Source organism: Larus michahellis, chromosome 4 (genome assembly GCF_964199755.1).
Source record: "Larus michahellis chromosome 4, bLarMic1.1, whole genome shotgun sequence".
Taxonomy (NCBI): Eukaryota; Metazoa; Chordata; class Aves; order Charadriiformes; family Laridae; genus Larus; species Larus michahellis.
This window is the reverse complement of record NC_133899.1, coordinates 42,057,155-42,081,545: the sequence shown is the minus strand read 5'-3', so window position 1 is coordinate 42,081,545 and position 24,391 is coordinate 42,057,155. Positions and strand designations below refer to the sequence as shown.

At 39.4% G+C, this 24,391-nt stretch overlaps 1 protein-coding gene across 1 annotated transcript; it reads right to left on the bottom strand.

The window, feature by feature from the left end:
* Positions 1–679: 679 nt before the first annotated feature.
* Positions 680–22,473, bottom strand: DLGAP5 (DLG associated protein 5). The gene is made up of 19 exons (XM_074582418.1): positions 22,348–22,473; positions 19,176–19,426; positions 17,649–17,857; positions 17,095–17,187; positions 16,055–16,139; positions 13,914–14,018; positions 12,697–12,767; positions 10,970–11,265; positions 10,431–10,552; positions 10,219–10,348; positions 9,752–9,837; positions 8,976–9,136; positions 7,393–7,485; positions 5,984–6,203; positions 4,587–4,833; positions 4,200–4,251; positions 2,684–2,852; positions 2,248–2,297; positions 680–1,203 (listed from the first exon to the last, which is right to left on the bottom strand). The coding sequence occupies exons 2-19, from the start codon at positions 19,414–19,416 to the stop codon at positions 1,078–1,080; spliced, it is 2,556 nt and encodes an 851-aa protein (XP_074438519.1). The 5' UTR covers positions 19,417–19,426; positions 22,348–22,473; the 3' UTR covers positions 680–1,077.
* Positions 22,474–24,391: the final 1,918 nt, after the last annotated feature.

Sequence of the window (24,391 nt, the reverse complement as noted above, 5' to 3'; positions counted from 1 at the left end):
TTACCTTTGCTTGGTTTAAAATAAACACCAGTGGAAGAATGTGCATGTTACACTATGGGCAGCATTACAAGAAGCAGGCCAGTCAGGTATTTGTTAAAAATATAACTGGAGGTACTGTAATACTACTACTTAAATATAGAGTACATATAATTGGCATGCTTCTTATGCATAAATACATTACAGTCCACATAAGAGAACCCAGAAGGAACAAGATGTGAGAAGAGGCCGAGGTTAACACAAGAAGAAAGGCGGCAAGAGATTTTCACATGAAAAAAGCAAAGAGAGAACAGGGATTGTCTTGAAGGACTTAAAATACTCAGTAGATAACTGTGTCCTTAAACGAAATAATAATCAATGCCTATTTCAATACACTGCCAGGAAAAGATGTTATCTGATTTTGAAATCCCTGTTCTGAGATAGTTCCTACTATTACAAAGCAAGTGGTTATTAAACATCAGCAGGATTCCCACAGGGAAGAATTACACGGACCGAACCCTCCTGTGGCTCAGGCAGAGTTGTGAATGCACAGAATACAGGAGCCCCGGCCTGCAACAGGCCCCCCCCAACAGTGATGGAGCATGAAAGAGTGCTTCGGGGGGGGGGGGGGTGGGGGGGTGGGCCTGCAACAGGCCCCCCAAGAAGGCACCCTCACATCAGAAATAAGGCACAGGTACAGCTAGTCTGATAGGCATCTTATTATTATTATTATAATAATTCATGAGGTAAGAACAGGACAGAAAAGCTCAAAGATTAATAGTTTTATAACTTGAAGTAGACAAGAAATATATGAAATGATACAAAAATAAAAATATCTCCGGTTGCAGTAAGAATATGCAATCACTGGATACAGCAGGTAAAACCAACAAACGCTCTGCTACTAATATACAGCGGTACTTGCAGTGCATAATGACCGCACCATAAAACATTACAAAATATTTTAATAAGCTCCACTACAAAACATTACAGGTATTCACGCACTCAGAACACAGTTCAAGGGTAACAGACCGTATTCCAGATAATCTCTGCGGGGTTTTTTTTGTTAATATAGTTTACACGTTTTAAATTTCAAGTCACTTTTCATTTTTCCCCAGAGGGAGAAAGGGGAGAAAACACAATCAGGTCACTGAGCGCTTCGGCTGCTGCGAACTTCTGGGCTTGGCTCCTGACCGGAGTGAAGGGAAGAGGCTCAGCATCCAGCATCGGCTGTTGGAGAGATCAGAGTAGGAAGTGAGCGTTCGAGGAACAATCACCCGCTCTGCAATGACACACGAAATAAGCTAGTAGCAAATTCCCCTTTCCCTAATGACATCTGTATAAACACCGGACCGACAGCAATTACTGTCAGGCCACTGCTCACGTATGTCAGGTGCCTGCCTGCTTCAGAGGCCACGGAAACATCACGAGACAAAAGCTAGCAGAAAATGCTAGTTTTGACAAGGGCCAGGAGAAGTGTGTTGTTCTCTTGCCTCTCACTCAGCACTGTGGAGGCATCGCAGCTTTAGAATAAGCAAAGCACCGAGCGATCCGTCAGGCAGATGAGGCAGAGATTCAGCAGATGTAGTAAATATATTAAGATGTGCTCGCTTATATACAATACTGTTTCAAAGCAGCAGCCACAGTTCAAAATCACGTACCACTCTAAGCACCATGACTTTCCTCAGGGAAATTTTGCAAGTTTATTTCCAAACATAAAATAAGAAGTGAGTATGTGGTCCATTTCAAGCAATAATCCATATTTTAAAGAGGATTTTCCACATGAGACCAAGGAAACTGTACACCCAAATTCTTTTAACAATTTGAAAGGTTTTGCACGCCTGCTTTTCCCTGGTGAATCTTACTTCCAGCTCTAAAAGATAAAGCTATAAGAAAAAAAGGGATGGGACAGACCTGGAAAACTCCAAGAAGAAAGCAGAAGCAAAAGGCCAGGCCATTCATTATGTTAGTAAATATTTACAGGGAAATTCACCAGAAACATAGTTTAAAGGATCAGTCTGGTAGGAATCAGATATTGTTCTGTTACAAATGTCTTGATTGATCCCACACTCATCAAGTGCAATAAGGAACGACAGTGTGAGCCCGAGCAGGGAAACAGGAATCAGGGCTTGGATTTAGAGTGAGTTGTATGAACTGGCTTGATAACATCTTAGAGTTTAATTTACTCTGTGCAGTAACTGATTCTGTAGGAAAGGTTAACAGTACTGTAACGTGCAGATTGTCTTAGTCAAACAAACCTGAAGGTCAACTTACCATATCAAAAGGATTTCGGCCAATGGATGTCAAATCACCACATGAAACATCTGAAAAATAATATTTCATTTTTTTTAAAAAAAGCTAGTCTGATGCTGCCAAAGCTGAAAAAACCAGTATTGCTTTCTGCATTTACTGAAAAAAAACCCAAACCCTAAACTGTCTGTATTTCCTTCTACTTCAAGCCTTTTATATTAGCTTTTCTCCTTCACATATGCCACAGAAACTATACAGAAAAATCTGGGGGGCGCTGTTTGCTCATGTGCAACATGTCCTACAGGTAAAGCAGGTGTTGCCAACAGCATACATCGATCAACCAAGCTACAGTGACGGTGATTTCATAAGACTACTATTTAGACTATCATAAAACTTTAGAATAATCTTAAGGCCCCAGCAATCCCACCCAAAATATACGAAGCAGCTTTACGGTATGCACCTGTTTGATGTATTTTTGGCTCTCCAGACTCAGCAAAGTCAGTCTCTGTGCCAGTCTCCTTCTCCGGACTGCGCATGACAATATCTTGTCCTTCTTGTTCTGCAGCAGACAATTCCATCTCTTCCATGCCATCCATTACTTTTAATTCACTGCTAGAATTTTCCAGCACCTGAAAAAGAGGAATTTTAACTGTTCCTAGTCCTCTGAGAAGCCAAGATGTCTGCGGTAGCTACATTTGCTTCCCAGAGAGGCAAAAAGAAAGCATCAGTGAAATCAGACGGACATGAGGCAGCACCTATGACATTAGGAAGTTTCTTCTTTTCTATTTGGTCTGCGGTAAAATTATTATGTTATGTCAAACCAAGTCCATACATCTCATCTGCAGTTTTTATAGACAATTCAGGAGAGATGGGCTTTTAACTCCAGACACTGCACAAAGGACCGGCAGGGCAAGGCTTGCAGCTTAACACAGTGATCCATTTCGCATTAAGTATTTCCCAACCACCCTTGAAAGCTTGATAATCTCTTAGAGAGTATAAAGGAAGTCCTTCCACGTGACAGAAGATTTTGAACTTAAAGTACCAAAAAAACATTCTGAGGATTTTCTCTAGTGAGACTTTACCTCAAGGAAAACCTATCAGCAATACTGAAAGTTAAAGATTACCATAGTTGTCCCCCAGAGAGCAACATCAGCTACAAGCAATTTCTCATTTGACAGGGAAAGGATGAAGTAAAAGGTGTGAGAACAATTTAGTAACCAAGATTATTATTATTATCTTAATATATATTATTATACAGGGAGGTGGAGGGAGGAAACGACTGCCGTAGTCATGCACAGACCCAAGCAGCAACAAATAAAATTAAGATACTCCATTTCCAATGAAAGGCACTAAAGGACGATTAACTGCGAAGCACAAGCTTTCACTGAGTAGCAGTTTCATGTAATCGTAGAATCATCAAGACTATTCTAAACTAAACAGGCCGCATTCCTGTTTTTTTAAGGCTGCTCAAAGATAGGAGTGTCACCAAGTCCTCAGAGGTTTCCGGGCATGAATTCCTGAACTCCAATACAAGTATTAGTTACACTCTGCTCTTGCTATACCTTTAAACAGCTTTAACAGCCCAATGCGCTGCTATGGCAGCTCTCTGGGCCCTCCTGCTAAATACTACTGTTGCCTTTAGTCATGGTCCCCAAATGCAAAAGCATTTTAAAAAAATTCACACCAGAAAACAGGTAGTGGACTTTAAAGGACCATTGTTTGCCCAAGCGACAAGTGTCCTCATACAGCAGCCAACAAAAGATAGCTCCCAAAGAGCTGGACGAGGTCCCCAAACCGCAGCAGTCCCTATCTATGTTTATACGGAGAAGGAAAAATGACCAGCCTGAGGAATACAGAAGATACCACAATGGGGATTTTATCAGAAATCCAAGTGTCTGGGGCTAATAAAAAGAACTTTTTTTTGTTAATAATAAATAAAATATTTAAAGCACATAAATGAACTACGCATGAATTACCTTAGTTCCCTCTGCTGTGCCAGCAACAGGACTGTGGTGTTCTACAGACATGCTGGAAGAGAAACCAAAATGTTTTCATTCTTCTCAATCACCTTCAATCATCTTCCGACTTAGCCAACTGATCGTACAATTTGTTCTGCAATCTTGCTTGTTTGGCACTGGTCAGCTACATCGTTTTCTGGGTAAAAAATAAACTTCTACCCCTGCAGCAAAATTACATTTGGGCAAAGCTCTTAATATTTGCTTGAGGGAAGGAAAAGACACAAGGACTTTGCAACCTTTATCACTGTCAAATTGGAAGGTATGTTTAATGGGTATTAATTCTTTCAGTTAAAACTATCAAATTATTTGTACAAAGTGAATTAAAAGCTGCCTTAACGTGTCTACCTTTGTTCAAGAAAAACACCAGGGAGTTCTTCCGGTGGGGGAGTTTTTTCAGTGGGAAATTGGTGCATTTTCAAATTTTGTGCTGGGTGGAAGCCTTTGAGCACTGGTGTTTGTTTCACAGTTGCATCCTCAGGGTTACGAAGCATAGAAGGCGTGCTCTGAACCAAAGCTCTACTGGATGATTTTGGAGTTGCCAGTTTTTCAGAAGTCCGCTGGGAAGATCTGTGAGGTGTCTTTGAAAGCAAGCCTGAAAAAGTGTGTTTAATATTTCATTACTACAGCAGTTTCCAGAAGATGAAATAAACAGTTTGTTTGGATTCTAGCTAGGAACACTATTGCTTTCTGCTTGCTGGATCATTATACAAATATTATATTGAAATCTTATATACACTGCAAGACGAATTTCAAAAAAGGTCACAAGAGTACATCAATTTAAGCTAAGTAATTTAGTAATGACTATCCCTTCACAAAGAACCTGGAATAGCGAGTCTTGCTGTTCTTATTAAAAAGTCCAGCTGGTGAAAGCTGTCATTAATTTCCATCTTTCACATCAGATAATTTTAATAGAATTAAAAGGACACAGATTCAGAATCAATTCTTACAAAAGATTCTCTGCTAGCGCTTGCTTAAGCCCAGTCTTGCTCAAAGCTTTTCAGAAGGTCTCCTCTAACAACATGAGACATGAAAAAACTGCTAGTATTGTGATGAAGAAAGAGATCTACACAAAAAAATAAACTGGGAAATTCAAAGTCAAATTATGAGCTAGAAATGGGAGAGAACCAGAATGGCTCCCAAAGAATCAAGGATTAGTGGAAATACTGGCTTCACATAGATTGCAATAAGATAGGTACTGAAAATAAAGTTTTATTTTGAACGTCTGGTCAAAAAAACCCTAATAAACAGCTTTTACAGTAGACTGAAATTACGTTACAAACTTGTTGAACACGAATACAGATTACAGGTCGACTTTATTTGCAGCTTTGAAGACAGCACTGCAAGAGATTTAGTTTAAAAAAAAACCCAAAACATAAAATCCCAGTTCCTGTCTTACAAGCAGAGGCCATCAGCCTGCGCTGACATTGAGCATGTTTGCCAGCTAAGCCTGGGAACAGTCAGATTAAAACTTCATTGTTAAACACACGCTGAAAAAACATGAACCAGCCGCTTTTACCTCTCTAAGCAGAGATTTCATGTTGCCATTATCATTCAAATCAGTACATTCACGTAGAACAGTTTACTTTGGATCCCTGATGTAATTAACCACTAGTTGAAATATTAATCGTGTCCAGTACTGGAGGTGTATCCATATAAACAGCATAATTCCCCTCCTCATTGAGATTGGTTAAACTCTTTTCAATGCTTTCAGATCACAGAAATCATGATTAAGCTTCACCCACCTGCAAAAGTTTTCACAGGGCTTTCAATTCTGAAAAATCCTGCGTCAAAAACCACTTTTTCTACTTCTGGCAGTTTCTCCTGATGTGTACAATCGTCATCTCCGTCATGCTTCATTTTATCCCTCATAGCTGCTTTTATAGCAGCAAGCCGGCTTCGGGCAGCAGTTCTTCCAGCTGCTCCCAGCTTTGGTTTAGACACTCCATTTGAAATAGTCTTTTTCTGAAATTTAAGAAAGTCTCGGTCGCATCTGGAAGCTTTGGACAGATGCAGCTGCACAGGAACATCAATGCCGCTGCTGGCCACGCACAGAGACAGCAACAGGCAAGAGACATGCTGGAGACAAGGTCTCCCTTCATCTCCAGAATCTCTTGGACTACCACTCAGCTATTAAGGTTAGTCTGTTATGACCATATTAAGGATTTTTCATATTAAGTCTGCAGCTCAGAAATACTCAGTACAGCTTTTTTCTAACAAATACAGTTAATGTTTTAAATAGTGGGATACAGGGACTCCTAGTGGCAGGCAGATAAAGTAACCACAGGACAGACGCCAGTCAGCCAGTGAAATCTCCCCTGGCATTCAGTTTTTCAAAGGAAACTCTGTGTCTTGGACCATCTGTAGGGTTCTGACATTTATGGGCAGCTCACACAGACTACATTCCCTCCAGTTTCCTGTGCGTGGAGTTTCTTACTGACCTTCATATCGTTTTTATGATTAGTTGAACAGCCTTGAGGAACTGAGAGGAGTTTAGGCAATGCGAATATGACTTGATACTCAGTCATTGGAAGCAATTCTATATTCCAAACCCAAGAGTAGATAACATAGCTTACATTAAAGCTTATTTTAAAATAAGCAATAATTTCTTTTGGATAGTGTCAGACCCATTATGCTTAGAGAATTAGTAGTTTAATGCTACCCATGATTCTGTCTTAATGGGACACCATTATAGTTTAGCACTCAAGGCTCAAAACTGGCAGTCACTGCCAAACTCCTGTGTAGTTTCCTTTTCCAACAGCAGTGGCCCAGTGAAAATATTCTACATCTGACAGGTAAGCATCTCTCCTACATTTAACAAACTTGCCTTACTAGCAAAGAGTCCAATGACTCCAAAAGAGTCATTGTTAATTCTTAGTTCTAATCTTTCCAGCCAAAAGAGGTAACTAACATTACAAAAACCAACTAATACAAGCGCACTTGGGAGAGGCAAGGCAGAAGGGTGTATATTGAGAGGAATTTCGCTGAACATTTAAACATTAACATCTAAAGAAGCCAGATGAGTGGGGCTTTAGAAGGAATTGGTGCTTAAGAAGAGTATTCATTACTGCAATAGCAGCTTACTATTTTCGATATCTCAACACACTGTTTCATCTAGATGCCTTAGCAGACAGGCTTTAGGGGCTATTCATACCTTGACAATTGCTTTGCTTGGGACATCAAGTGGTTGCCACTCATTGTCTTGAAGCTTCTTCAGATTATCAAATTTTTTATTCACATCTTCTATCTATTGGAAATCCCAGAAAAGTACAGGTTTAATTTTGAAGACTTACCAAATTCACAATAGAACAGTGTTTCATAAAATCAAGTACTAAATTTAAGCAGAGCTATGCATTTAGATATTTCAACGGATATTGAGCACTAAACATTCTCATACAGTTGAGATGAAGGTTACACTAACATACACAAGCTTTGGATTAGATGACAAGGCTGGTCTCATTTCTGTAGTTTAAAGGTTAGTAGGGGAGGTACCAAATCATTCGGTAAGATTTAACATCTAAAATGAAGGAGCTGGTTCTTGTGCTGAACTTAAGCACTTTGACAACGGTTGCATTTCAGGAATGCAAAAGAACACATTGCGTAATAGTCTTTATGCAAAAAAAGCACGTGTCTTCCATTATGTAGGAAACACGTCGTGCAAGCTTGTTTGCTCTTTTAAACTGCTGGCCTCAACAGCTTCCTGATGCAGTCTGTGCTCGTTCGGGACAAACTAGCTGTGCAGCATTGCCTCCTCCCTGACTGACACTCAATACAACAGCTCTCCTTAGGGTTTGTAATGGGGAGTCTTGCCTCGTTTACTGGTAAGGCCACAGAAGGCTTCATTACGCACAGCAGACCAGTCACTGGAGTGACAAGTCCTTTCCATCCTCCCTGAAACTCAGAGGACACAAACAAAAAACAAATGCAAAAAGGGGCAGAGTTACCAATTCTGCTACTACAAGTTTATCTAAAGGAAAAGGTGGGGATGCTCAGGAGAAACTAGGAGCTGCTCCCAGGTAAGCATAGGTAAACCCTGTTTTTCAAGTTACTGGTTCTAGCAAAGTTCCCCTCAAATATCTCTGATGTATAAGCTGGTCAAATCCTTACGCTTTATGGAGGGAATTATAGACCTATGACTAGGGCTTTAACAATAAATCGATCTTTGTATGTGATTTAACTAGTTATAAGTCCTTTTGCTGAATCCTGATTTACAAATACTGTTGAGAGCTATTTTGATAATTTAGAATATTATATTTCATTCTGAAACCAATGGAAGCATCAACAGAGAAAGGGAGACGAAGGTTTTCTACCATCTAAGCTCACCCCTACATAAGGTTATTGTAGTTTCTGCATTATTCTCATACTGAAGCATGGAACCTCTACTTTTCAGGTGAGCTCCAGGAATTTTCCAAAAGCTCCCAGCTTTTGGTCCAGGTAGACATCGTGACTGTATCCCCAACTCCAAACCAAAATAAGACGTGGCTACATGCCTTCATTCCAGAGAAAAACAAGATGCAGAGAACACAAGAAGACACAACAGATGAACGCATCCACCAATTACAAATTGTAGTATACCAGCTGGTACTATTCAGTATCAGAAAGTGTTAAACAGGGACCTGAATTTTTTATGTAAAAAAAATCAGACGTTGAATATTCGAAAAACAGAAAAGTTTCAATCCATTGCTTGTAAATAGCCCCATCAACTTTATTCTAGTAGGTTAATATGCAAGTACATACCTGAAAATTAACCATGTCCCAAAATCCATCTAAGTCTGCACATGTCGTTTCTTTTTCACCCCGTTTAAATTCACAATTATCCACCAGTCCTTCAAACTGCTTAAACCTTTCTGCTATGAGCAGTCTTGTCTGACCAATTGTGGTGCGAATAAGATCTTTAGCTGATAGCAACAAGAAAACAATAAAGAAAGTACATCTTTGAATAATCCATCATTTCACAATTGATTTAAATAAGTATTTGGAGAGTCTGGAATTTATTTATTGATTGAACTATGTTCATCTATTGCAGATGTGCAATACAATTCAGATGGAGAACAGCTATCCATTGAACTGCTCTAAACTTGCTTTCAAAAAAATAAGTGCTACTGCCTCTTTAAGTCTTTAAGATAAGCACTGATGACTGATCTTAATTTTCCCAGCTAAGGACACTTATTCTATGCTAAAATCTAATTTTATTTTTTAAAATCAGCTTGTTTAAAGTGCATACATGTAAAAACACTTAAAACTGACAACAGAAAAACTATTTCAAGATGCACTTTGTTCACTTCAGTGTCAAGCACTATCATGTCAAGTACTACACTTAAGTTTTAGTATTAGGAGATAAAGCATGCCTTTTTGTCTTCAGGCAGACACAACTCCAACCTTTATCTAATACAATTTTTAATAAGTGCTGTAGACAGTGCTATTTTGCAAATATATTCAGATACACCTACTTCCCTCTGCCCCCTTCAGTTACCATAACACCCCTTCTAGTGCCTATTACAGTTCAGTCTTACCATCCTCTGGAATGTCCAGCTTGAATTTTCCATCCCACTGGAGGCACTGAGACATCAGCCTCTCTGTCTCAGACCGAACAATATTTCTAAACATAAAGGAAGAGTGAAAAAATATGTTTTTGGAGAATATTCTAACTGCTGTCACTGCTTGTGACTGTAAATTATTACTATCCTTTTGCTTTCAGAGAAGGTACACTGTCTTTGAGGAGAAGCCATGAGACTGTTAGTTTGCTGACTACCCAACATGTAATTTCTTTTCTACTGCTTTCAAGCTTGTGTTGCTTAGAATAAGGTGTTAGTCTCCAAAATTGTATATTCTTTACTTGCACTAACAATACAAAAGGGAAGATAGGAATGTGTGCCTACTCAGGTCACTGCTGCCAGACACCAACCATCGTCAGTTAATCTTTACAAGATGTCTCTTAACTCGTGTTAAGGACCTCTGAATGAAACAAATGAACATAAACCTGAAATAGGGCACATCATGCTCTTTCTCTCCTATATCATCTGACTTCGTTTCCAGTGCTGTTGTATCTGTAGAGACAGGAATTGTTTCACTTGATCTCTGAATGGAAGTTTTCTCATCTGATTCACTTGCTGAAAAATATGAAAGGCATTTGTTCAGAATCTGGTGAAAACTAAAAACATTAGAACAATAAACTAGATGTGAACTTCCTACCTTTTTCTCCTTTCAAACTTGTAGTGGTTTGCTGTTCTTGAATATCTTTACCAGCAGGTGAAACCTGACTTTTTAAATTAAGCTCTTGTGCCTTAGTTTCATTGGGTTTCTCAATTACATTTCTGGAAACAAACAAAAAAACACATTAAGAGTTAAGATACATTGAGAAACTGACATCAAATACAGCCAGATATACAGAAATGCCCCATTTGGTAGGCTATCTTACATTCAACACTAGATAATGCAAGCAATTCCTATTAAAATTAATAAATCTGTGTATAGATATATATGCCACAAGTCCCTGATATCTGGAGCTGCTTTACTTTAAAGCATAGACAGGATTATAGATCATATAGCTTTCTTCGCTGTTATATTAAGTCCACATTTGATTAAGCAATGGTAACAACCACAATGATCTGGTGTTTCAACATCACAAGAGTTTGTTACACAGGGCATCTCTCTATAGAAAGATGATGTTTTTCTCTATCATGACAGAGAGGTTCACTTGCATTTTAGGCTATTAGAAGAAAGAATCTTACACTGGAGATTTCGAAAAATCCCAGAAGGCATCAGGTGTCAAAAATGCATTTGCCCTAGAAGGAGTCATGGGTGTAACTTTGTAGGTCGCTAATCCACTTAATGGCTGAAACACAAAGTTTTGAGGTGCAAAAGAGCGTGTTCTGGGTCTCCCTAAAGCAGAATTGGTTTTGTCTTCCACTGAGGTTTGGTCCTGCTGAAGTTCTACTAAAACTGAATGTTTAGAATCAGATGTGGAATCTTCCATCACTGGATCCAGTTGAGCATTTTTATCCACTTCATGTTTAGAAGGAATTACCTATAACAGCACAAATAGACAAAACAAACGCTATGTTACCAAATCAGTAAAACATTTGCGATTAGGCATGGGCTGAATTACAGCATGACTCTCTGAAAGCCATCAGGAAGGGAACAGTTTCAGGTAAGTTGCTTTCTACAATAGTATACATGTTCAGAAGTCATGATTTACCAATAAGCCCAACTGGTTTTGACACCTGCAAGCCATTGTAGCAACAGGGAGAGCACTTCACTATAAAGAATGCAACAACCCACTGAAGGAGCTAAAGTAGTAGAACACCTCACCTACCAAAAAAGTAATTAAAATCAGCAAATGCTTGCTCACACTACTAGAAAAAAACGCTTTAAGGGGATAAGAGCAGAGTTACAAGCTCCAAATCCAACTAGGCCAGATGAATAATCCACAGTTTATACACATACTGTAATCCAAAGACAGAAGAACAAGCTAAAATAAGCTGATAACTGAGGAATGCAGCCCGAGACAAGAATACAAGTGCAGTTAGGACCACAGAATGTCGTTCAAAGAGGAGAAAAAGTTAATCAATACATTAAGTCCACATTCCTATGAGATGAATGACTAGATACACGTTCTGTAGAAGTTCGAGATACCTGTAACTGAGATATTGTTAGCTCAAACCAGCCAAAACAGCCTAGAATGTTTTTCCAGAAAATATGCATCTTCAGTCCACTGAAAGTCTTGTTATAGTTTAGATATCTCTGCTTGGAATGCAAGCCTTGAATTCAACTTTTAACACACTTCTTGTAATGAGATGACTGAGGTTACAGCAAGAGTTTGCCAACTGGCAGCACAAAGCAACTCCTGCCTATGAAGAGGTACTTACCTAAGCAAAGATAAAGTGTCTCTTACCTCCTGTTAGTGTTGTGCACCATTGCACCAGTTTTAAGTGACTACTAGAGCACAGCTGCAATTACGGAAACAGGAATGGAGATGGAAGGGATGAGGGAAACATGAGGTGAGAGAGAATAGTAGAGTGCAAAGAAAGAGAAATATCATTGATGATTTTTGCACAGGACTGTCAGCGCATGAAGGCACATGCAAATTGTTTGGGAACCTGGATTGGAGGACTGTGAGGAATTCACATGCTGCTGTCTCTATATAGAGGTAGAAAAGTTTTGTTATAGCAGTGACGCTAAGAACCACAATGACTGCCTTTAATTCCCATAAATCACATCTACCTTGCAGATAGAATAACATTTCCAGCTTTATTTTTTGGTGGTTCAAAACCTAAAAATGCCATTTATTTCTTAGCTTCTAGACTCTCATATCTCTATCCCAGCAGGAAAAGGACACATTCAGAGTATGTTTCAAAAAGTAATGAACTGCACAAAATTTACAAACACGAGATAAAAACAGCAAACTAAGCAGGCCTTTTTTTTATTATTTTTCCATTTCGACCATTAAATGACCTACCTCCGTGATGTCAGGTTTGACTGCTTGCTTCTGCTTTCCTGCATTTGCTGTCTTTCTCTGTGACTGGTTACCTAGAATAAGAGAAACTCCCAAAGGTCAAAGAGGCATCTGATTAAGACAGTCTTTCACCAAAAGATTGCTATAAAAGTCCAGCGGTTAAAGACAGGGAGAGACTGTTTTGGTTTTGAGTGGGAGGTGGCTAGAGGGCAGACAACTAATTGCAAAAGTTAATTCAAAAGAAAACCTGGCCTAGGATTTAACATCGTTTAAGAGATGTATCACCAAGAAAACAGATTAAGTCATTAGTCTTTAGATGTTGTCATACACTAAAAATAAAAGTCATCTTATTTCCTTAAAGGCTGACAAGATAACTGTCAAGCCAATTTGAGTTCAGATTTTTAATTTCTATATGGCATAGGATTTCTATGGGTGAGTTGAAACCAATACTAACACAGCTGTGCTTTCAGACTAGGGGTTAAATTCTCTCACCTATAATACAAGAGACACTCCAAAACGTTCTACAGAATATCCTGAGAGCAAAAATATATATTAAAAATTTCCCCTTCAGTACCCATCATGTTCCCCTATTCTAGTAAACAGAGAAACGTGGATGAAGAACATGGGCTCTCATCTCTTCCAGAGGTATCTGTTCCTGATCACAGGCTTAATAATCTTATGTCCTTAAACAGCGATACACCAACGTGGCAAATCTTTACCAGCTCTCAGGTTTTGTTCTTTCAGTTTATAATTACTATATGGATATTGATGCTCCACACTGATGGATTTTATGGGAAACTGTCCAACGTTGGTTTCAATATCTTGATTTAAATATTGGAATAGAGTTCCAGATGAGAGTCTAAGTGATGTAGTATTTAGTCCTTTCCTTACATGACAATTTGGCATGATTTACCATATGGTCTATCTATCCAGAGGAGGTGGTTACACAGCAGAATGTAGTGTTCTAAGACAGTTAGAAGAAGCTGTATCTCTACAGCACAACAGAGTGCCTGAGATATAAGCAAGATCCTAAAGACAACAGAACTGTCTTAGTGTATCATTTAACAGTGAGTCTAACAGCAGCATATAAACATACATATGTTGTTTCCAGTCCTCGCTTAGCCAGTACTAGATGGTATCTCTTTACAGCACACTGTTCCAAATACCTACATATCAGGCTTGAGCTACACAAGCAGGACTGTATTCACTGCCTCCCTTACCAGTAGTAACTGCAGCAGCTGTGGTTTTCAGCATCTGCCTCGCAGCAGAGGAGGCTGCTCTGGTGATTCTTGCATTTGAGGTTGTCTGGACAGCAGGCTGCAACACTGCAAGAAATGTTAATTCCAGAGATTTCAAAGCTTAATAAGAATCTGCATTCAGATGACATAATTGAAAGTTTATGTTTGGTCGAAATCAGAAAAGTGCACTAAAAATTATTAGTTGGATTAGTTCGCCAGAATTAATGTGTTGGTTTTTTTATCAGTTCAGTGCAAGCAGTGCTAAATACGAACAGAACAGCTCAGCCCTGGTGTCAAGGCAATGCTCTGAAGGATCTTGATTAAAGATGGTTTTGTTGTACAGTAGTACCTCCAGGACCTAGTACTATCAAGGCACCAGTGTGCTCGATGTCATGTACAAAGCGTAAGGAACCTTTCTCAATGTCCCCTGCAATCAGAGTCAACATCCTCCCTATTTTACATGATGAAGCTTTCTGGAGTAATAACTTGCCGTGGTTATTTGCTCAGTTGGAAGCTTAAGCAAACCATCTGTACAAGAAAGTGATGCCCTGGTCATTAAATTAAAGTATTCTAAGGTCTGAATTTAATGTAATCTAATAAAGTATTCTTAATAGAATCCCACCTGAGGTATTTTATAAAATCAGGTTAAGATGTATTACCCATCTTAATGACTTTCATCTTTGTATTTTAGTACTCGTTTTAGTACTGAATGATAGCATTCTCCTGCACAGAAAAAAAATTTAACCGGAGCTCTTTATTTCACACCTCCCTTTCTATATCTACTTGAAATCTAGTTACTGTTAACACCATTTGCGTTTTTAATGTCATTGTAGCTTCTACAGAATTGCAGCTTGACAGGTTGGGAAAAAAATTACTAGATAAATAACTATAACATTTGATTTATCCAAACATTCACTTCCCTAACACATTTATACTAGTGTTTAAATACATACAATGTGTATTCTTGATTCAGCAAAAACCATTATCAAGTCTAGTGGATGATAATTTAAAAAAAAGTTTTAATTGTTACATCAAACACCGATAATAGATCTTTTAAGTATTCGTTAAAGGCATGACTGAAATTTATTTAAATTAAGGTCTACTGCTTGCTGATTTAATTAAGTTAACAATGCGAGAGTCATTTCACTGTAAATTACTGAATATCTTGCATTAATATCAGTATTTCACATGACTTAGCTGTATCTACTTCAGGCATGGATCTCACTGTGCTATCAGGAAGAATTTCTAATCAAAGGTATTCTACTCCCTTAAACAAAGGTGTCATGGGTTGGGATTTTTTTTTGTTTTGTTTTCTTAAGAAACATATGTAATTGTCACATCGAAGATACAAAAGGGGCTGTTGTAAAATATGAAAACAAAAGATTGTGCCTGTCATTTATAAAGAAGACAATCACACATTTACTCAGTTGCATTAGTGTGAATCAGAAGTTCGGTGTCCTATCTCACACATTAAATATATATGCTGATGTGCTTTACCAGAAGGCTATCCTTTTCCAGACCTTTTTCAATGCTGAATTACAGAAGCAGTTTTATTTAGAAACCACAGATAATAGCATGTCTGCTGGTAAGACAGAAGAAAGGCTTCACTGAAAATATTACAGCTATGTTCCATGTTACCCACAATACCAAGGAAAATTCATATTTTACTTATATCAGCTATTCTTCATCTTTCCAGGTGAAGCATTTGCTCTTCTGTAACAGCAGCAGCTACTATATGTGATATTCTTCTTAGAGACATACAGGAAGCTCTGCACAGCTCCAAATGCTGAAGCATCAGCCATGTAATTCTACCTACTGACCTTTTTCTTTTCCCCTCTCCTAGGGTGAATAACCAGTAACCAGGACAGCATTAAGTATCCTGCATTCTTTTCCCAGCCCACAGTGGCAACAAGTACACGCAACACACTCAGAGACACACACTTGATAATCTGTCAGCTGCTGCCCTTGTCATAGTCGGTAGGAATGGCCATCCTAAGAACTCCTTATTTCGTACACCCAAAAATTTACTGTGGATCTCTCTCAAAGATGTTCCTTGCTTCCCTCCCATAATGTCACAACTACTGACTCAGCAAAACACAGATTTAGATGTACTACTTTCATACCTTTCTTGTTTTCAGCCGCTTTGTCTGTACTCATCTGTTTACGTCCTGCTTGTGTAGAGCGCACACCATGCCCGTTGGCAGAGACCTAAAAAAGAAGAACATTTTTTGTGAAATATCACATTTCCAGAAAAGCAGCCGCCTAATTTCTTTTCTCATCTTTCTATCTTAGGCTCCAGTAAAACAAATGGTCAAATAATTTGGCACAGAGGGCTTTAAAAAGAGAAATTAAGGGTAAATTAAATAGCTCATTTTAGACGTGTGTGAACATGCATTATCCAGCTAAAAATTTGTCAGAAGAACGAAGAAAAATATTTAAGAAACAGTTTCAGTTTATTATGAAACTAGGTGCCAACTACTGCCGCATCTTAGTACATATTACATGTTGTAATAATCATTTTTCAGAATATTAACGTAGTTGTCCCTTTGTAAAGTTATGACTGAAAATCCCTCAAACGCATTCAAGTTTCATGAGGCAAGATTGCTAGATTCAAAATATAGCTTTTACAGATTATTGCTGGTGAAATTCCTCAAAAAAAACTACTTTTTTATACAAGTAATAGCAGAAGGGACTGCCAAGATTCACAGTAAAAACACACCAACACTGAAGAGATTTTTGAGTGAAGAAGGAACTGACTCTTTATAATCTGCATTCATGACAGATTTTCTGCATTCAAGTTCCTCCAAGCCAAAACCAAAGCACGTAAGATTCAATCTCACTACTACCTCTACTCTGATTTGCAGTCCTTGCTGACTACAACATTTTGTACTGAAAAACTGATCCAGAAGAGCTGTGCACTTTTTTCAGTTTGTACTGACCTAATCAAAGTCTCTGTAGTTCAGCTCAGAACAATGCTCAAACGAGCATAATAAGGTCTATTAGCTTGCTGAAAGCTTTTCTCATCTAATTTGTCTTTCTCACCAGCAAAACCTCCTTTGAGGCAGCACTCAACTTATAAGCGTACAATCCTGAGTTATGGTCTGAAGGATGATTGCATCCTTTTCTCTAAATTTATTTGCTGAAGTTTATATAAAGAACAAACCGTAGAGTGCTTCAATGCAGTTGGTATCACAGTTTTTTCTTCTTGGTTCTTGGCCTTTGATCGAGTAATCCTCCCAGAGTAAGCAGGAGCTGCCTGGAAACATCCCCAAGGAAACAAGAGTCAACATACTCCTTTCCCCTCACAATCACTGTTAAGAGTGGGCAAGAATCCTAAGTGTGAAAAGCAACATGCCTGTGCAAAATGCGTCAAATGTGTAATTTGAAAAACTTTCAAAGTCAAGTGTACTAAAAAGGAACAAGATACCAGTTCTAAAATAACTTAGCTGTTTCATTTGCGGCTGAATCATTCCATTTTTTGAACTGAGAATATAGTCATAAATACAAAAATCAACATATCACTAGTACCATTTCCAGCTTTGTTTTTTAAAAAATGAGTTAAATTACTCCCTTATTGTTCCTTATTATAAAATAAATATTTATAAAGTATTTACAAAATAAACGGTTAATTTAGCATAACATACACATAATTTTGTATACAAGCAGAAATTTTAATATCATATACTACATTCCAATATTTAATATTACTCTTATTACCTTCTCTCTTGGCTTCACTATCGCTGGTTCTTCAGGTACAAGTGAAAGAAATCCAGGCGCAGTTGGTCTATATAAGCCAACTTTAAACACACCCTTTTTTGCTTTCTCTCTCTGCTCTCTCAGTTTTCGAAGTTCCTTTTCTTCTTTATAGCGCTGGAGCATTTCCTTGCGTTCATTCATGCTCTTGGTGGCTGCATTTGTAGGTTGTTCTGAAGCAAAGATGGCAGACAAACATGTTATAAAATCTTTAAGATACTTTTCAGACAAGAATAAGCAAGTTGGAAAATTTCAAAAAACTTTTTGAAGATAGAAGAGCAACATGCTAAGTCAAAGAGCAGAAGACCGCGTGGAATCTGTGCCTCCAAGTTTCAATTAAATTCTTACAATGCAAATATGTGTGATCTATTAGCTTGCTAAAAGCTTAAATTCTCTTAGTTGTTTTAATCCTTCCCACTAAAAGAGTATTCAACTGGCAAATTTCAACTGGCAAATACATCTCCCCAAATCTGCACTTGAGGGATACTGTAAATTCATATCCATTTTACATTGTACAGGCTGTTCCTGCAAGGTTACTAATACTAAAGTTAGCACTTTAACTACTTATTTAGTGTATTTGTATCAGTTTCTCTATTCAATCACATGTAATGTCATTGAAAGCCAAAGTCTAGGTCAGCTTTAGATACCAAAGTCTGCCTCAGGCTGAAAATAAAGGAGGCAGAAGTTATATGAAAGAATAAAACCTTAAGATGATGCCAAACTTGAATTATGTGTCTATCTGAAAAATTAGTATCTACTTAAAGTTAAAATTTATTGAAGATAATCAAGATATAAATTTCTTAAATTTCATATTTGACATGATTACATATGGATTGACCTCCTTCCTCCAATGGTCATCTGCTATCAAAATACTGAAGGTGAAAATATTTCTAAAGAAACCTTTTCACATTTTTAAAAGACTAACTTAATTCCCTAGGCCATAAGAATCCAGGAGGGCCAGGGAGGCAGAATTCAGTATATATGCAGGGCTTATTTTCTGTGAGGAAAGGTAAGTTGTCAAAAACCAGCAATTTTTAAAATAAAATCATACCATGCATTTAGCCATTTATAATTATATATACTCAATTATAATATACAATTACCCATTTCTAAACATATTTTAAGCACATGACAGACACCAGTTATATGTTAGAGGAGATTTTTAAATCAGGGTTTTTCACTTCTTGAACGACAACGCAATCATTAAGAGACTTCCTGTTGAATATTAATAGCAAAACGCATTTTTTCCTTTAGCTGCTGCAGACAAATCAGAGCAAAGCCTCATTCTTACCACTGGAGCAATAAGGAGGATAAAGCTGTAGTAAGACTATTTTCTGGATTTTCTTAACATTTAGAACAGGTAATCATTGCTTTTTAAACCTTAAACCTTTTCTTCAAATTAAGACATTGACCACAAATAGGTTCCTTTGATAATGTTTAAAGACATTTTTAACAATTAAAAAGAAGGCTTTATAATCAGTCTTTACTTACTCTGTTTCACCCTGCTGTTCTCTTGAGAGCACGTTTCACTTGTCTCATTTAGCTGAGAAATTCCCCTCTCTTTTGGGCGCTGAACATTGACATCTGCCAGTCCAAACTGTCTGCCCTTTTCGAACAACTTGTGTCTGTTCTCCTTTTGAAGCACTGATTTTCTGCGAGCAACTTTTGCTCTGAGGGTTTCTGTACTCAAATCCTTTTTGTATCGACTGGCAAACTGGGAAGTTGCAGCCATCTTGATGACCCTAGACAAAAATCATCATGATTAGGAAAAAATCTGTCATGTTTTGGTTTGCCCTTTTCATTAGGATTTACATGCTAGGAACGAAGAAAGCCCTAGGTTCTTCATTTCTGTATGTGTACCAGAGAAAACACAAATGACAATTTCAGTAGAGTCTTCATTATTTATTTTATGCATTCAAGGGACTAGTTTGTTTGTTAATGGTCAAGGAGTCTGACACAGAATTAAGTAAAGGACACTGTGTCACTGCCAGAGACTGTCCCGCTGGTCTGTTTTCAACGCAGATGTTTTTCATGTTAAGGAGACAAGCAAGTAAATGACAAGGTTGTAGGACAATACTTGGAAGCAACCTTGCCACTGAGCATTTAGATTATACCCTATCTGATGGCAAGGCATTTTTGTCATGCATCAGAGTACTTGGCACCGCTTCCCAACCAAGTTTCCAGGATGCAACTGCAATACAATAGCGTTTATTTCAAGCAGGATTTCTCTGTACTTTTTTTAACCTGAGGAAGACTGAATGCAAACGTCAGTTGGGCTGTACCTGCTGTGCTAACAGCAATGTCAAAAGCTCCCTCCCCTGCATCCTGCTGAAGCCTGTCTTGTCAAGGGTTTTCATGCTTTCTTTCAGGCGAGAGGTCAGGAGCAGTTCTTGGAATTGGTCTTACTCTGCCATCTCAAACAGAGTCTTCTAGAAATCTCATCTTCCATTACTTATAGGAAACAGCTTTACAGTAAAGAGGGTGATAGAACTAAAACGAATAGTCAACAGTTATTCATCGACCAGTAAATTGGTCATTTACTGAGATTCTTAATTTCAAGACAGCAAGTTTTGATCAAGCTACTGGAATCATCAGTGAACTGGACTGAAAAGATCAGCCTTGATTACGGCTGTACAGGATTTCTTAAAGTCAATTCCCTCCGCCTCCATTTGCTACCAAAAGCCAAAACCACCACCAGAAGCCTAACTGAAAATTCCGAATGTCAGAAGAAAAAGAGTACCAAAATAAACAGTAAGAGCACAGAAATAAATACCAATGTACTCTTAAACTGTATATACTTATGGAAAAAGCAAGCAAGGAGACAATCTGAGACGCTGTAAGAAGGAATACAGAAGAAGTCTGTTCAGATACCACCACTGCTGTCAGTGGCAGCCCCTTGTGTGCCAGTTCATGGCAGTATTCATGTACTGAGTAATTTGCACAGCACCAACAGTACCTGCACAGCCATCTGGAAGTGCCTGGAATAGACACTGGAGACAACATGAGTCAGAAATCAAAATGGGTGTATTTCACTTCTTTTTTCCCCAATACGTTCAGTGCTGCAGGAGAGCTAAGTCATCCATGGAAGTGTAAGTGAGCAAATGGGAATAAAAAGCTAAACTCTGCTTGAAGCACTCAAATCAGAGACAGGGGCTCTCCACAGAATCCTGGAATAGGTGGTGCATGTCAGCATCACCTGATTTGTGAACATCTCGCCTTTCATCCTGCATCTCACTTTTAAGCTTTCAGAAATGGATTAAAGGTACCAGTTAATAATGATTGCAAAGGATTAGACTAACTTTACCGTAGTTCATAGGTCATATTTACCTTGCTTTACATTTAAGCCGTTAAGGAAGGTAAATTCATGAGCATCTCCAATAACCATCTTTGAACTGATCTTGCTAGTAATTCCCACAGTATTACAGAAAGCCATGAAGAAAAGTTAGTGGGAATATATCTCTGTTACCTACCTCCTAGAAGAAGCGGGCTTTTTGAGCCCAGTGGATGAAAATCCTTCCTAAAAGCAGCAGCTAGCATCAAGTGTCTACACCCACCCTTTGCGGACTTGCAGGACCCTAAATTTACCTTAGCCATGTTCTTTAAATACAGCCACAGTCCTTTCAGAGTGCATGCGCAATTTTTTATTCAGTGCCTTGACAGAAGGTAACTTATCCTATACCCACTGTTATTTATGAGACGAGCTTACAGAAAGCTGCATTTGCCTTAAACACTGATAAAAATGTAACACATTTAAAGGATTTTTATGCTCTACCTTCTACTTCGAACAATATTTTCCTAGTTACTGTAGTATAAGTTCACTTAAGGCCTTCTCCCATGAATAAGCCTCAAGAGCAAGTGATCTACCTTTCAGCAAGTAATCCTGCAGCAGAATTGATCTAAAACATGAAGGCAAATATAACGTAAGCAGAGATACAGAGAGAGCTTTCTACAAAGCTGTTATTAACTCATAGCCCACATCTCTTTGGGCTCATTAAAAACGTATGGCATGCTCAATATCCTAAACATCTTTTTAGGACAAAAATACCCGTGTCCTTTTCTTTCCAGATTATGGTTTCTGAGGAGTGCCTTGCCCAAACAGGAGTCTAGAGGATTAACTGGAACTTAAATTAGCATAAATTCAAGTAAAGACGAGTAGTAGGAAAGGGACAAAGGAGTTAAATTAAAGACTTGGGACTGGCTAACATATACTACCAAAATTAACAATGAAAATTTATAGGATTGTTTTTTATAAGAGAACAGTGAGGGAAAATAACCTCTTTTGACCAGCAATACCACAAGAACTAAAGGAATAACATGGACAAACAATTAGGTGCTCGGTTAGCATTTTTGACCAAATAACGACAAAGTAGAGCAGGATCTGCAAACATCGCTATTTTTAAAGCGGGAACCCGTCGAGTTTAGGGACTGACCAAGGCCTCGACTCAGTGGTTTCGAGACGTGGGCCGGGGGTCACGATAAGCTGAACCCCACCTTCCAGCTCCCTGCTTCCCATGGCGGCTCTGAAGGGCCGCCACAGGGCTGGACCCTCGGTCCCTTCTCCGCCAACGCTGCCAGGACCAGACCCCGGGGACCGTTACCGGGACCGTTACCGGGACCGTTCCCACCCCCACCGGCCCCCCCAAGTCCCCCGACCCCGCCATACCTGCACCAACGCTACAGTCTCCTCAGCGTTGCCCGCCTCGCCTCACTTTCAAATCTCACCCGCCAACGCTCATTGGCCACTCGCGGCCCGCCCGCAGGCTCTCATTGGCCCGTTCACGGACGACCGTTGACGGGCGGAGCCGAAATCACGGAGCGGGCTGTTTATTGGTCACCCGTATCGCCACGCTTGAGTCTCACTGGCTGCGCTGAGCATTTCTTCCCCTCTCATTGGCCGGCAGGGTGCGGGAGGCGGGGCCCGCCGGGCGCGGAGGGCTGTCCCTTGCCGTCCCGCCCGCCGCGGGGGCGCCTCTCTAAAATGGCGGCGGGGGCAGCGGCTCAGCTTAGGCCCTGGCTACACCTTAGGCCGCGGCCCAGGCCGTGGGGCCCTCACGGTGACTCGGGAGTAGGTCGAGGGGAGCGCGGGCCTCCTACCGCTGTCCTGGCGCCCAGATAAGCCTATGTCCGTGCCTCAGCGACCGCGCTGTGCCGCCTCCTGAGGAACAGAGGCCGGGTTTACATAGGCCTGAGGTTGTGCCGAGGTTTGCTGCCCCTCTTCCCTCCTGTATTTGCATCGTACCGAGCCTCCGGTTTGCTGGGGTCGGTTGTGTTTAATGCGATTGTCATCGTCAGGACAGTTTGTTCTGAGTTTGTTTATAAACATCTGCCAAAATTAAAATGCTCATGAAGAGCCCAGCCACTTGGTGGCACTGCAAAAATGTCGACGGCTTTTGAAAAAAAAAGTATTGCCAACCGGGAAACTGCTGAGCAGGCATGATGGTAAGCGGTGGAGGACAGACATACCTTGTAAACAGCCTAAAAATGCAGGACCTCCATGCGGCAGGACAGTAAACTGTTGGTAAATATCTATATAAGCGTGATTACAGCAGATGATGAGGGCAATAAATGGATTAAAGACATTAGTATAGAGCGGTTTCCCCACAGCACTGATCAGTTTTGCATCTTTGGAGATCTAGCAATCGGAGAAACATCACCCCCTGGTTCCCTATACAGACTGACAGGGGTTACGGAAAAGATTTGCAAACTTTGAACATCTGGACTAATCCTAAAGTCATTAATTTACTATAAGATAAGAGATTCGTATGGAGGTTATTGACTACTGTCGGGTTCTCCAATGGTATGAAAAAGATCCAATTAAACAGCAGAGATACAGGAGTTTGTAGACTGCCCACAGAGTCCAATCCATTGCAGTCCTTGGTGTCTGCTAATTTTGCCTGTTCTTTTTCTCCCAAATCAGTGGAATTTGAGGGCATTCAGCAGTTCCACCTTGTGATACCGGGTTATAGTCCAATGATGTGAGCCATGCTGAACTACTCGGGGAAAAATGAGTTCAGGAGCATCTTCCTTCCAACCAAAAATATTTTTTTCTTCTTGTATACCTGCATTTAAAGGATTCCTTCATGCTGAAACAATACTTGTTTGCTCCTTGGAGCATCTAGGCTGGTGCGTTTGCTAATTTCCACTTATATGGTTGTTGATGCTGAATTTAGGAAGCGTGGCTGTACTTTAGCCAGGGCTTTAATCTCACTAGCTCAGATAACAACATAAGCAGTAACGCAGTGGTACATGCTTCAGGGCAGATTGGTAAACTGAGTACTTAACTTGGGTCCTTGGCAGGCTGAGGCTCTGCTGTGCACCGTCGTTGGCTGTTACCTGAACTAGATTAAAGCCAGAATGGGTTTCCTTAACACGCTGCAGTGACACCTTCCATTAACAGTATCTAGGTCACCGCAAGGATCTTGATGGATTTGAATAATGCCATGATTTGAAAGTATTGGAATGTCATTTTAAGATAAAACACAGTAATATTTATTTTCAGCCAAATTCCTGACTGCTGCTGATTTTATTGCATTAAGAGGAACAAACATAACACCACTTAATAGAGATAAACAAGAAATATGAATATATAAGCTCATTAGCTGGTACAGATATTATACATGCCTGAAAGATGAACCGTGTCATTCTCATACAGTCCTGATGATTTTATGATAATATGCCTGCATTTTAACCACTGAAGCTTTGAGAAC

What these genes read in the sequence shown, in the direction of transcription:
- DLGAP5 (XM_074582418.1), bottom strand. Translation starts at nt 19,416, where the DNA reads ATGGCTGCAACTTCCCAGTTTGCCAGTCGATACAAAAAGGATTTGAGT. An exon ending in AGCTGCTGCAGTTACTACTG is followed by an intron (nt 12,768 to 13,913) that starts GTAAGGGAGGCA and finishes CTCTTATTCTAG; the next exon opens with GTAACCAGTCACAGAGAAAG. An exon ending in GCCAAAAATACATCAAACAG is followed by an intron (nt 2,298 to 2,683) that starts GTGCATACCGTA and finishes ATTATTTTTCAG; the next exon opens with ATGTTTCATGTGGTGATTTG.